This window comes from Hippocampus zosterae, chromosome 4, assembly GCF_025434085.1.
Source record: "Hippocampus zosterae strain Florida chromosome 4, ASM2543408v3, whole genome shotgun sequence".
In the NCBI taxonomy this organism is placed as follows: Eukaryota; Metazoa; Chordata; class Actinopteri; order Syngnathiformes; family Syngnathidae; genus Hippocampus; species Hippocampus zosterae.
Window position 1 is genome coordinate 24,273,424 of NC_067454.1, and position 14,107 is coordinate 24,287,530.

General features: G+C 39.7%; 1 protein-coding gene across 2 annotated transcripts; it reads right to left on the minus strand.

The window, feature by feature from the left end:
- Window positions 1-462: 462 nt before the first annotated feature.
- Window positions 463-13,946, minus strand: slc39a13 (solute carrier family 39 member 13). 2 transcript variants are annotated; one of them, XM_052063240.1, is made up of 10 exons: window positions 13,649-13,946; window positions 10,962-11,324; window positions 8,897-9,004; window positions 7,820-7,962; window positions 6,816-6,929; window positions 4,040-4,129; window positions 3,067-3,117; window positions 2,778-2,910; window positions 2,601-2,700; window positions 463-2,510 (listed from the first exon to the last, which is right to left on the minus strand). In XM_052063240.1, the coding sequence occupies exons 2-10, from the start codon at window positions 11,293-11,295 to the stop codon at window positions 2,435-2,437; spliced, it is 1,149 nt and encodes a 382-aa protein (XP_051919200.1). In that variant the 5' UTR covers window positions 11,296-11,324; window positions 13,649-13,946; the 3' UTR covers window positions 463-2,434. The 2 variants fall into 2 exon arrangements, with proteins under 2 accessions (XP_051919200.1, XP_051919201.1); XM_052063241.1 differs by lacking the exon at window positions 6,816-6,929.
- Window positions 13,947-14,107: the final 161 nt, after the last annotated feature.

Consider the following 14,107-nt stretch of genomic DNA (forward strand, 5'->3'; position numbering starts at 1 on the left):
ACACAGCCTGTAGGTACAGTGCAATTTAACATTGAACCCACTGATGTTTTTTAACGCGACAGCTGATTCTTAACATGGCTCAGAAAAAGTAAATCACAAACGTTTCTGAATAATAGTGTATGTATGCAATGATGCAAAACAGAAATCACGTGGAGCGTTGAATCATCCATCCATCCATGATCTGAACTGCTTTCTCCTCACGAGGGTCGCGGGCGTGCTGGAGCCTATCCCAGCTGTCACATTGAATCAATAAATTACATTTTAATTAAAACAACACTATAGGATCCCCATGCCGGAAACCGGGGTCTCCAAGGTTGCTCCAAGATGAATGTACAAAGGTCTCCGTGCTTTTGCATTTGTACACTTACACAATGCGTGTGGGTGTTTGGGTTCATTAAAATAAAAGATCTGGTTGCACTTCAATGCTTTCTTCAATGAAAAAAACAAACAAAAAAAACAAAAGACAAGCATAAATAATTTTATTCCGGAGGAGGTGGGCATTATCATCATTGTAACAGTCAAGCGATGCCCGAAATATGAATGGTTTTCAATAAGCAGACAAACCAGCCGGATCGTCCCAAAGCAGACAAAAGTGAAGTGAGCACATCCCGTTAACAAGCAGCAAAGGTAGCTGCTGAATATATATATATTTTAAAAAAACTGGCAAAACCTCACAAGGGATGCAAATCAGACTTTGGTTAGGACCATTGGCCACAAAATTGGTTTTCACCGAAGTATTAAAAATAGCTCTCTTTAGAATGCATAGACTTTTACAACCCCTGAGAATGGAGGCACTTAAAAGCATGAAATTTATATAAAATAGCTGTCATTGTTTCTGGTAAATGCCATATAGTTGGAAAACTTCCAGAGCATCCCGTTTTATTCCAATTAATTGGAGTGGTTGAGAAAGGCACAATATCGTACACAAATATTTATGGAACCAACTTTCATTTGACCTGCCAGAAAACACCTAAATAGAAGATGGCCATTTGTTTGCAACTGTGAACTTTTCAGTTGGGCTACCTCCAAAGAGTGAATACAAAAAAAAAAAATAGTTGCCACAAAGTTTCATAAATAAAACCAATTGGAACTAGCGTCAGTAATTTTACATAGCCATTTCTAAAATAACTCTCAGTTAAAACAAATGTAAAACAAAAGTTTGGGACAGTCATGTACGATAGTACAGATAAGGTACTAAGGTAGTAACAAAATATTCCGGTATCAATTGGTAACAAAATATTTGAGGAGTGCATGATGGGAACAGATCAGCTTGTCATCACCGCTTCTAGATTTTATGTAAATTTGACATCACATTCCATTCAAACGTTGAGTCTTTGTTGTCCTCGTGTTCCGTAACTGAAAAGCCTCCCACAGACTATGCGCACCTCATCGGCTGATGACTAAAGTCGACAACCTGCGGCGGAGTCGTTATGGCAACACGCGCTTGCCAAACAAGCTGCAGAAAAGGAACCGGAATGGAAATGCCATGTCTATGGGACGTCTCTTCATTTCTATTTGCCATTTTCACACGTAGGACCTCAGCAGCATTGACACACGGTGGACGGGACTTAAGGGTGAAACTTGCTATCGGGTTCTTCAATTTTGCGTGACGTAATGTCTTCAAGCTGTGATTGCCAATGTGGTATTTTGTCAACATATCATGAGATGGTATACTTGCAGTGACCTATCTTGGGATAGATCTTCTCCTCATCCGGTTGATGGGTGATCTTTGGTTGAAAGGAGGGATAGAACAAACACCAGAAAAAGAAATATTCCTGTATGGTTGATAAATAGGCTATTTGGGAGGCTGATAATCATGCTCAAAAGATGCAATTATAGTTTTAGTGTTGAGATGATGAAGGCATGTGGACAGATAAAAATATACTTGGGTGACATTAGTGTTGACACTCAGAACAATATTGCCAGTGCAGTGGTGCACTAACATTCCGTATGGTGCATTTCTCTCTCTCTCTCTCTCTCTCTCTCTCTCTCCGTTTTTTTTTAAATAAATATGAAGGAGCAACACGCTTTTTTTCCTAGGATAAATACAATAGGCAAATTCTACTAGATTGGATTGCATGTAGCACCATAACCCAATGTGCAAACATATAGATGTACATTTTAAGACAACTTGGTAACAGAAATCCATACAAATCATCATCTTTCCTTGATGTTTAGAGCTGGCACAATGTCCAAGGTCAAATAAAAATGTCCTGTCTCAAGATTGATGTTGTCATTGATTGATAAAGTGCAATTTGTTGTGGCATACCATGACGCACGGCAATATCCGGGCGGTGTAATCTGGCTACCAAGATGGATTTTAAGAGTTCATGAAGAACCGTTTTCCGATATAGCAAGTAGTGACAATGTCTTGCTTGTTTTTGGATGTTGTCTTTCTGTTTGGCACAATAGCAAGAAGAGAAACCCTCAATCTTCAAACAGAGACGGTTGACAGGAAAGCCATGACGGCCACACCGCAGATAATGAGTAGGGTCTGCTGTAGGGAGTGCCTACAATAAATAAAAAATACAAGCTTTAACACTTGATTTAGAGACATGAATTAACATTTGTGTTCATGGTCAAGGTATTGTGTATCATACCTCAAACTGGATTCTTCCAGCAGGTCAGGAACTACATTCACCAAGGCTATGTAGAGGAAGCCTCCGGAGGTGAACGGAAGGATCCAGGAAGTTGCATTTTCTGGAAATAGTAAATCAATGCTGTAGTCCACGTGACATCTGACGGGAATGTATTCATACATCCGGAAAAGATCCTACCTGTGCCTTTTGGTGACTGAGAACATAAAGCAAAGCAAGCCCCCAGAACACCAACCAGCGCGGTGGACAGCTGCAGACGGGCAGCACTCCACCGGTCGAAGCCGGCTCGGAGCAAAATGGCAAAGTCACCCACCTGTGGACGGACAATGACATGTCTCATATGGCTGGAGTGGCTAAAACCTTAACGACTTTACATCGTGGTTGCCGGCCTTCGAAACTGAAGGCAAATGTGAGTTCACTCAAATCAAGACATTTATTTGTGCAATATATTCAGGTTCAAGCATCTCACCTCGTGTGGGATTTCATGGAGCAAGATGGCAAAGGTGGTGAGAAAGCCAACCTGCAAAGCAATGTATTATCAGTGAAATTCCTTTGACTAATCTGTATATACTCTAAGCAAGACCGTGCAAAAGGACTTCTTGCCGTTTCAGTCCTAGCATTCATGTTATGTGTCATATGCCAATAGTTTGCACAAGAGCAACAGTGAAATGACGTGCGTGTGTTTGTGTGTGTATTTGAGGCATCTCAGCTAACTTCCTCTCTGGCACATACATTCATAGCTCCCGCTGACAGCCTTATGTCTCACCAGCTGGACTCGTCTTGTTCCACCTATCATGCTGTATATGTTCAGCACCTCAATGGATAACAAGCCGCGTTTCTGTTGCTCGCCCATTTTGTCCTTAAATGGTTACATTAAAAATGTTGGAGTTTCATTTCATATACATTTAGAACATTTATGTGATCTAATGTTGTATTAATGTATTAATGATGTAATAGATGTAAAAGTCGTGCCAACACTACAAATGGGTGCAAACATTGTCAGCTCATATTTAACAATTTGTTATTTCTTAAGAAAAATGAAAAAGTTTCAATTGCCATCCCTTTGTTCAAAGAACAGCACATTTCAAATTGACAATGACAAAAAAAAAATGCACAAAATGCATGAATTATTAATTAAGATTCAGTTCCTAGTTTGGTTCATAACAGAAAGCAGGCCCACTTATTGATCTTTTTTTTAAGTAAAAGCAGTTTTTTGCAAAGGTGTTTTATGACATGCATGTATAATAATTATACTTGAACTATATGACGCACTTCATGAATCATCTCTGTGGAAACTGCTGGACCTGTACATAGAAAATGTACTTGGAGTAGTTACATTCAATTATGCAAGTATATAAAATGTTGCGCCCGGCTCGTGGCTCCGTATGAATTGTTTACAAGCACAAGTTCGTAAGTGTTAAATGCCATGCACAGTTGCTCACCTTTTTGCTTACAAGGAAGCTCCCTGCGACAGCCAGTCCATGTGTAAAGTTGTCAATGCAGTTGGCCAGGAGGTTCAGGTAGCCACTTGTCTGAAATACAGTTATTTAGGTCAAACATCTGGATAAGGCTCCAAGTTTTAAGACAAGAATTTCTCTCTGAATGGAAAATGATCTGCTGAAAGTTCGCCGTTAGCCGTTGTGCTGGTAAATCCATGTATCAAAGGTGACGGGTAAGTTACGTCCAAAAACAACAAAGTTTATTAACTCGTTCATATTTTAGGTGTACAGTAACCGGAATTGAATGCAAGTGTATTTTTGCCAGTGAATGATTTTTTAACAGCAGTTCATTTTTGGTCAAGAGTGGCTAAATGCTCTGAGCCTTACGGTAATTAGGTAGGAAAAGCAATTATTTGGCCATCAAACAGTCGCACGCCGCATCACAATGCGATGTGTGTTTGGACAGGGGGAAAAAAAAAACTAACTCACAGCAGCAAATGTGACGTTTTAGTGTAAGCTTTGCCTTCCCAGTTGAATCATAAATACATCAACAGCAAACCTGACACATCACATTGATTTAAAGCACCCTGCGAGCCTTGAGGTACGGTATATGTGAAAGAAATAGCAACAAATTATTTCCGACCTCAAAAACAGTAGCAGCGTAAAATAGCGGCTCTATTATCTCCCAGCCGCAGCTGGAATAGCTGGTTTTCCTGGATATTGTGGTAGACCTGCAGCCTCAATTAAAGTGAAATCCTCGGCTTTCATGAAGTTAATTAGGGGTAACAGCTTGGTTCAAAAACGTCAAGAAATACATTCACTGAAAAGTGACTTAGAAATATAAACGTACTTGAAATGTTTTGTACGCTGAATAATGCACTTTGAGGTACATCTTAGTTTCCAACCTCTGCCTGGTTCCTATATCAGATTGCTTACACCATCACCATGTAACACAGTCCTGTGTTTTTTTTAATTCTTTAAATTCAAAGAAAATTCAAGCAACAGGTTTTTCCTCATGTTTTTGAGGTTGTAGGGTGACATCTCTACCTGGATATTGCACTGGAAAAAGAAAAAAAAAAGAACGTTCTTTGGCTCCATTGGATTTACATAAATCAGACACATTGGTTGCACATGATGAAACCTTCCGGTTCAACTAACACATTTCATTTGAATATTTTTGAGGGAAAAAAAAATTGCATCAGATGACCATATTTCAATCATGTGTAACGGATAGTTGAAAATACTGTATTTCTTTTCCAGTGTAGAGTGGATGGAAACATCGGGTTATTGCCAGTACAGTATAGCGGAGTTCGCAGAAAACCTATTGGAGCTTGTTCATATTTGGATGATGAACTTAGTTCAAAAAAATTGTAATTATGAACTATGAACCGAACTAGTTAATTTTAAATTTAATGAGCTGTACTTTGAACCTAGTTCACGTACAAAATGACATTTCCCAAAACTGGCTCTGTCTGTCACCTGGACAGCAGATGCTTCAACTGTAAATACTTGAGTGGCTTCTACTTAATTAAGTGAGCCATGCCACATGACTCGAACTGGATTCTTGTTTTAACTGAATTTCGTTGATGAGTGGGCATGTGCTTTAGATTGAATGAATGCTTGCAAAAATCACAAATAAACATTTTAGAGCAAATGTGCGCACTCTGGTGAATGGGATCCGGAAGTGGAATAAGAAAAGTGAGCCAATGGTAAACACCGTCCAGGATATTATGTAAATATAGAATCCATCCATCCGTTATCTAAGCCGCACATCTTCACAAGGGTCGCAGGCGTGCCGGAGCCTATCCCAGCTGTCTTCGGGCAGTAGGCGGGGGTACACCCTGATCTGGTTGCCAGCCAATCGCAGGGCACACCGAGACGAACAACCAGTCCTACTCGCAATCATACTTAAGGATAATTCAGAGTGATCAATTAACCTAACGTTTTTGGAAGGTGGGAGGAAACCGCAGTACCATGCCAGAAAGACCACACAGGCACGGGTAGAACAAGCAGACTCCACATAGGAAGGTCGAATCGAACCCACAACCGCTGCACTGCGAAGCAAGCGTACTAACCCAGTCGATCACCTTACGGCCGAACAAATAATCATGACCTTCAGATAACAACACACGTAACCAACATGAGGAGTGTGCCGACAATGTCACCACACCTTATTTAATGATCAGCACAAGCACACAGGTGCATATTTAAAACTGTTCCAATGACAACTGCGCAAGACATGAAAGAGCACACTTTTGCTGCTTTGTAAGCTGATGCTCTCTGAACATTTGCCATTTTTTTGGCACTTAGTCTCCTGTCTTGACTTTTGTGACCAATGTAGAAGCTGGTTGATTTGAAATGGAGAGACAGTGGTGTCATAAACTGTAACTTTATTTGGCCACGGGTGATTTTGTGTCTTCATTTTGCCCATACCCTTTCTAAAATATATTTCAATGGACATGTATAGCTCGTGTGCTAAGACAACAGCTTCAAGCAATCACCATTAAAAGTGGGATACATGGTAGCTTATCTTTCAGCAAAAGCACTTTTTTTTTGTATAGTTGAACTCGTATAAAAACTTAGCCATGACACGTGACTTCATCACATCATCAGCATTATGGTAAGAGACCTCAGCTCAACCATCCAAGAATTGATTGATTTATTATTTTGAGTCATTTGTTCTCGGACAGCACATTTCAATCAGAGGCTAAAGCTTCATCATGGTCATTTGTTGCTTTTATGTTCACTGCAAATGTTTATCACTCATCAGAGTGCATACCTTGATTTTCTCATATGTTCCCTGCAGACTCTGATGCTTGGAATATTTCTGTGATTCAGGCTGAGACCCATTTCCATGTAACACAGAAGCCTTTCCACTGCAAGCTGAACTTGACTGCGTAACAGAAAGGGGGGGGGGGGGGGGCACAATGATCATACCAGTCCTTGGTATGACGTCCACCATTATCACAGACAAGTGGGTAAAAATGAAATTTCCAATGACCAAATGCCAATGTTCCGTCTCATTGACAATTTGAACGACAACAGTTTCACTGAAAACCTAAAACAGTTGCATGAAAGTACGACTTCAGGAACACAGACTGCAACGATCAGCACTAGACGATGAGTAATTGGGATGGAAGGTGTGATCATTATTCTTGAAAGCTTTCTTTTGTGAACAGACTAGACACATCAAACGGCCACCAGTGAGGTGGCGAAAACATTATCACGAGATGAATGAATGAGTAGTTCCAGAATGTTAACTTGGGCCAGTTGCCATTGAAGATGTAAAGAACTTGCAATATAGTGTCTTTAAGTGGGGCTTGGCGGCGGGGTTGGGGGAGGGGTTGCCTATGTATGGCATGCATTCAGATGTGTGACTAATGCTAGAGACGTACATGTCTGTCACAACCTCACAGTGGCACATTTCCCCAAAAGCTAAACTATCCCTTGAAACACACTGCAAGGAAAGGATCACTGAATACGGTGAACAATAAGAACCAAAGAGGTTTCTGAACTACACAAACGAAAAAAAAAAAAAGAATCCCCCCCCCCCACAACATACACCTCATCTTCCTTCAGAAGGCTGTCAGAGGTTTTAATTGAGCACTGCTATGAAAACCTTACTTAGCTACATGAAAGGGTCAAATGTGAGTTACATGGACTAAAGTCAAATATAAACTCTTGGATGTACCCTCACCAAATTATCCGGGTGAACGTATTTGAATGAATATAGATATATAAAATATTGATGTGCAATGCATTGAAGTGAGCTACAGAACTTACAGTCGAGTTAAAATTCAGGTCTGAATGTGATGGTGGATCTTTGTGTCCATCTTGGTCTGAGAACATCTTCTCTAGGAGAAGGAATGTCAGGAGGCCAGTGATTACCCACAAGCCCTGTGTCATGTAGTGTTTTTCTCTGGTGGCTGGGGAAAAAGAAGGCAAATGTGATTTCTAATAACAGAGTAGCAACAGTTTTCCACTATGATAAGCATGGTAGCTACTGAAATAGAGCAGGAACTGTTTCATTAGCCATTGTTTTATATTAGAGCAGGGGTCCCCAACCGGCGGCCCGCGGACCAGTACTGGTCTGCGGGTCATTTGGTGCCGGACCGCACAAAAAGAATAAATAACTTACAATCTTTCCGTTTTATTCATTTAGGAATCTGAAAGATGTTTTATTTTGAAAAATTACCAGATTCTCCATTATATCAGTCTACAGTATGTCACTCTTGACTCAAGTGAATTTGCGCTTCTCGGTCACGTGATAGGTTACATTACGTGTCAAACGTCTTTGAAACGTTTTTTCGGAAGGGGAAAATGCCCAGCCAGGAGACAGAAGAGACTACGACTTTCAAGAAAGAGAAGACTTTAATAGACAGTAACAGGAGTCCTACTTCAAACACGGCTTTATCTCAACGGGAGAATCACAAGCACCAAGCCTACTTTGCATAATAAGTGGCGATGGTGAGTGATATTTTTCATTCACTTTTTATTTGCGGCGTATCTTATTTTGAAGGCACATTCAAACGTTACCATAGCGACCAGAGAACGTTGCGGCCAGATAGGACGTTCCTCTTGTCATGATTCGTGTTTATTATTGTTTCGAAAATACCACACTTTTCATGCAGGTTCATATTATATTGTTGTATCTATCCGGCCTTGAAGGCCGGTCCCTGAAATTATTGTCTGACATGAAACCGGTCCGTGGGGCAAAAAAGGTTGGGGACCTCTCTATTAGAGGTAATTGAAATTGACCTGTGGTCATAATTTGAATTACGAAAGATAAATGATGACAAAAATTAGACTCAACATTAGCGATGATAGAATGGGAGTGGTAGCGCTGGGAAGATGACCCACCTGAAGAACCAGAGAGCGCCCATGCTTCAGGGAGGAGATGAAGGAATACATCACCAAGAAGACCACCGATAGCAAAGCTCAAAAGCCTCTTTAGCTTCTGGTGTCCAGCTGAGAATAACAAAAGTGTGACATTAATGATGCAGCAGGATCTAAAATGATTTGATTATCTTTCATTCTCTTCACAAACTCAATCATCGTTTCAATGAGCAAAATGTTATCTTAAAAATTCGTTTAAGATAAGCATCGCTGGCTCGTGGATGAAAATGAATGAATTGAAACAGTTTACCAACATGTAGATGGAAAAGAATTGTTTTATCACTTACAAATGGGGAAAAAGGGCGTCTTTTAATTACGATCTTCATCAAGCTAAAACAGAACAATTTAGGAGCTTACTGAAAGGTTTAAGGCAGTTGGGACCACAGAAAATGGGGCAATAATGGATCTTTCAGCCTGACTGACCAAAAACATACAGCCAATGCAATGTAACAAAGGAATTTGTCTTCAAGAACTAGAAATTCCTACAAAACACCCCTTGGAAGGAGGGGAAATTTCAAATTACCAAGTGACAGCCTTTCAACAGGATTGAGAGATCTGTCAAGGTATTTCCTCTCCACATTATTATTCTTATTCTGCAGCTCCCCATGTCAGATTGCATTTGAAAACCAAAAGGCAAACATACAACCGTGGAAAAATGGGAGGGGAAACCGAAAAGGCCACAAGCCTGAAGGTGATTTACAGTAGCTTGCGTCTGATAACACTAGTCAACACTTTTTTTTTTGGCTTTGTTTAATGAAAGATGCAAGTAAAATTTTGGAGAATACTTTTGTGCACTGATTCTAATATTTTTAATCAAGCACATCAGGTTTTCATAATACTGATCATCATCACATGTAATGTAGTCATATTTACAAATTAAGAGTTAAATTCAGCAACAGGTGGGATTATTTTTTTTCCTGAAAGGTTATAGCTATAAATTACAACGGTGAATTCCATATTGTGCAAGCTTTTATAGGTCAAACTGAAAAACTAAACAAAAAATGAAAATGTCTGAAAGTGGATGCACTGTAAAAAAGGCATTTTTTGAAATCACCATCACAATTTACATTTAGAGACACATAAAGCCATCTCTGAGTAAAATTAGCTGCTGACCAGTGTTATCAAAGCACAATGCAGACGAGATTAACTATTTGTACTTAAGTAGTCATATGTGCACACACATAACCAAGTCTCTCTCTATCTTGACTTAGCCTCATCTTCTGTTTGTGTACCTTCACTGCGGACAGGGAATTGCAACCAGCTCAATGTCATCTGTTTCACAGTGACTGCACATATTTTCCAATGATGTGCCCATGATGATAGGCAAGTTAAAAAAATGGGCTAAAAATGTCAGGAAATTCACAAAGACAAAAAAAACTGTGGTAGCCAAATCACAGGCGTTATGCAGAATGTTACAGACAGCTAAACAGAGGCAAAGTGTGTCTCTGTGTGTTTTGTGGTGATTCAACTATTAACTCATTCTCTCCCAAAGACGGTTTTAAACGTCTTTTCAGACTTGGTCTTGAATTGGCTGGTACTGAATGAGTTAATAGTTCTTCTCTTTTGAAGTCATGTTTAAGTCCCACACAATGTGTGTAAGCTAGGTTTTGTAAGCATTTAGGTGCAGTGGCTTGCAAAAGTATTCGGCCCCCTTGGACTTTTTGACCTTTTGCCACATTTCAGTCTTCAAACATAAAGATAGAAAATTTGATCTTTTTTTTCTTTTTGTTTAGACCAAGTGTGACAATACTCGTGAAATTGAATGATTGGAAGTGAAAAGGGCATTATCAAGTATCAGTACTTGGTCTTGTCGAATCCTCAAATATAAATACTGTGCTGTACTTGTATTTATACTCTTGTCTAAAAGTGGTAGTGGTTCATTACTCTTTGAGCATATGCAGACAACCGAAGTGCAACAGTGAAAAGGTTTTAAGATCACATGACACATTTTGCAAAATACTGTACTGTAAACCATAGAGGTTGCTACCTCCAGTAAAATATGATAAGTAATTAATCTTACACGACCTACCTTCGGTTTTCAGGGCTGCTCCAGCTTCGATTGGGATGACGAGCAAGGGGAAAATCCCACTGAGGCCTACAACAACTGAGCCCACAAGGGACAAGACCCAAACATGAGCATGCTCACTAGCTAGGAAGTCTGCTAGGGCCTGGAGGCCTTGAAGGTCATCAGTGAAGTTAGGACCGGATCCTGCAGCCGTATCTGTTGCGTGAGCCATGGTTGTTTGACTAATTTTCCGGCCTGATGCCACCTCAAAGGGAAGCATCAGTAGAGTGACTATGATTAACAGAGCAGATACAGCCCAGGTGGGCCTCCAACCGTGTTCAACTTTCATCTGTCCCATGGGCCGAAGAACCCATGTAACTGGTAATTCTGTAACAACAGCAATATATATGCAGTTGTTTAGTACAACATATGGAAATTCAATTCTCAATCCTTTATTTTGTGAAAAAGTTCAGACCGAAAACAATATTGCAGTCTAACGTGGTGCAGAAAATCAGTCACTATGGGAAAAAGCAAGAAAAATATGGGAATACTCTGTCATAATGTGATTAGTAGGACGATAGTTCCTTATTAGCATATAAAATTTTCTGATGTACTGTATTGTTTTATATGTTGTAGTCAGGACCAGAATACAAGTGTGCCTCACCTAAGATGCCAATACAGTCAAACCTCGGTTTTTGAACGTTTCTGTTCTCGACCAAATCGGGTTTCGACCAAAAATTTCAAATTTTCGTACGCCTCGAATTACGACCGAAAATCGTTTCTCGACCAAACTGAGCGCATTTGAATGCGCCACTCCTCTCGCCTTCCTTACACGAGGTAGTGACGCCTCCTTGGATAGACGAGGAAGTTACACTTCCTCGTGTAGCGTTCCATTGTGAGCAGATGTGTTCAATAAAAGATTTTTTTTTTTAATAGCATGGTTTCGGTTTTTGTACAAATCGGTTATCGAACAGCCTTCTGGAATGGATTATGGTTGAAAACCGAGGTATGACTGTATTGCAAAAACGAATAAACAGTTGCACAGGCGATGTATGCTAGTTAAAAAAAAAAGAAATCAGTTACCAGTCAGGAAAGACAAAGGCTCGCTGATGACTCTTGGAGATATTATAAACTTGGAAAACTTGAGACATGAGAGCTGCTCTACCCGTCAAAGGCTGTTAACGTTTTTGGGGATGTTTTTCAATTACTGATGGGCATTTCATTAAACATCCTATTTGCTTGGGAAAATATAACCAATGAATGGAAGTACCACATTTCCATGTCAATGGTATCGATCAGCCACATTAGCACCCGCTAACAGAAAAAGCTTTACAGCCGATGTCAGCCATAATGAGGAGATTGAGGACAAAAATATATAAAAACATTTACAATATCAGTAATGGTATTTGCACCATTGCTGTACTCCGTTTTTACAGCTGCACAACAATCTGCCTAAAAAATGATAGTTTAAAAAAAAATCAGGTTAGCTATGTTTTTAATCTGTTAAATTGATTTCATGACATGAAAGACAAAGTGGAAATATTAAATATCCTATGATTTAAGGAATAAATATGATACTCTCTGATCATATTAAAAGGAAATATTTACCTTTCTTATGGACAGAAAATAGCCCATTCAGAAATAACTTTTATCTACCATAATCATTATTACAATTTTACACTCACGGTTACTGTGAAGGGATTCAATAAATACCATGGTTTGAATAACAGGCAATATGGCAAAGCCCTCGGTCACTCAGTTGAAGCAGTTAAAACAGTCACAAAAATCTGAGTGACGTGTACCAAGAATTAACAGAACAAAATGTTACATATTTTGGTTTAAATTTTTAAAAAAGCATTTTTTTAAAATAAACTATTACACAGATGCATATTTATGCATGCATAATTAGAGTAATAGCATTTGTTTTGACGGTACGATGTAATTTTCATGTTTGTAAAATGAAGTTAACAAGAGTGTTAAAGGGTTTATAAGGGCTGACTGGATGACTGACGGGATGTTGACGCGCTCATATTGATTGTATCTTAGGTTTCAGTTCTATTTTCAAAGCAGTTTTTGTAAAACTGTTTGCTTTGAAAGAAATTCGTGAGGCCTACATGATGTACAAGTACCCGTGCAGTATTTTGTTGCTGAATTTGGAGTCGGAATAGTAATAGTTTACGCAGTTTACTTTTAGGGGGACATTTCTATGAAAGCAATTGGGACATCAGCTGTGTGGCATTTTTTCCGCACTACTGTTTAATGAAAAAACATTTCGATCAAACTTTTAAGGGATGAAGAAAATACTTTAATTTGATCCGACATACATTTATTGAAGATGCTAATAAAATCAACTTGACTGCTCTCATCATCACTGTCTGACGTTGTATCGACCGCAAAGGAGTTTCGGGGAAGATTACATAACATACTGCAGACAGATACTTGATCATAATACGTAAGAACTAAAACCAAACATATTTAACCAAACATCCACTGCGCCAAATGAGTGCTAGCTTAATTTTATTCATCTGTCAACGTCCGTCTAAACTAGATCCGACCCATGCACTTAAATTAGCAAGCTAACGTTAGCACAATAATAACACTTGCATGCTAAAGTCAGTCGCGGCGACACTTTCAATCAGTGCACGGTACTGTCACCAACATCACTTGCAAGTTAGTGACGTGGCAGCCAGTCTATTTTATACTTACAATACCTTATGGTTTAAGCAGTCTTTGCACCAGAGTATCCCTGCCATCCAGGCCAATTTAATGCACGCTGCCTTGCCCCGTACGCCAGACAGGATCCCCACCGGCAGCCAAAGGCAGGAAAGGTCCGGCCGCAGCTGCCTTCTAGGAGCACAACTTTTTTCTCCTCTTTTCCTCCAGCAGCCACGTATGAGGTAGCCGGAGAGGAAAACTGGCACATGAGAAAGGAAGTAGGAGAAGTGGATAATCACGCCCCACAGAAACGAAACACTTCGGGACAGACTTGCTTTCGGACTATGCGTCGTTGAGCTAGGCGTGTGTAGTTTTACATAAGCAAAGTTATTATTAGTCCCCTGGCCCCACGTTTAATCACAATGTTGTCACGTTCACAAAAGGAGCAACCCAGGATTCAGTTAAACAAAAATCTACGGTTACAAAGTTGCACAAGTTTAATCAACAGTTCAATC

Bases quoted from the DNA above. Each gene is read 5' to 3' on its own strand.
- slc39a13 (XM_052063240.1), bottom strand. From the start codon at position 11,295: ATGGGACAGATGAAAGTTGAACACGGTTGGAGGCCCACCTGGGCTGTA. The intron at 6,930-7,819 runs GTAAGTTCTGTA...TCTGTTACGCAG, and splicing joins ACCTGAATTTTAACTCGACT to TCAAGTTCAGCTTGCAGTGG. The intron at 2,511-2,600 runs GTATGATACACA...TATTTATTGTAG, and splicing joins CTGGAAGAATCCAGTTTGAG to GCACTCCCTACAGCAGACCC.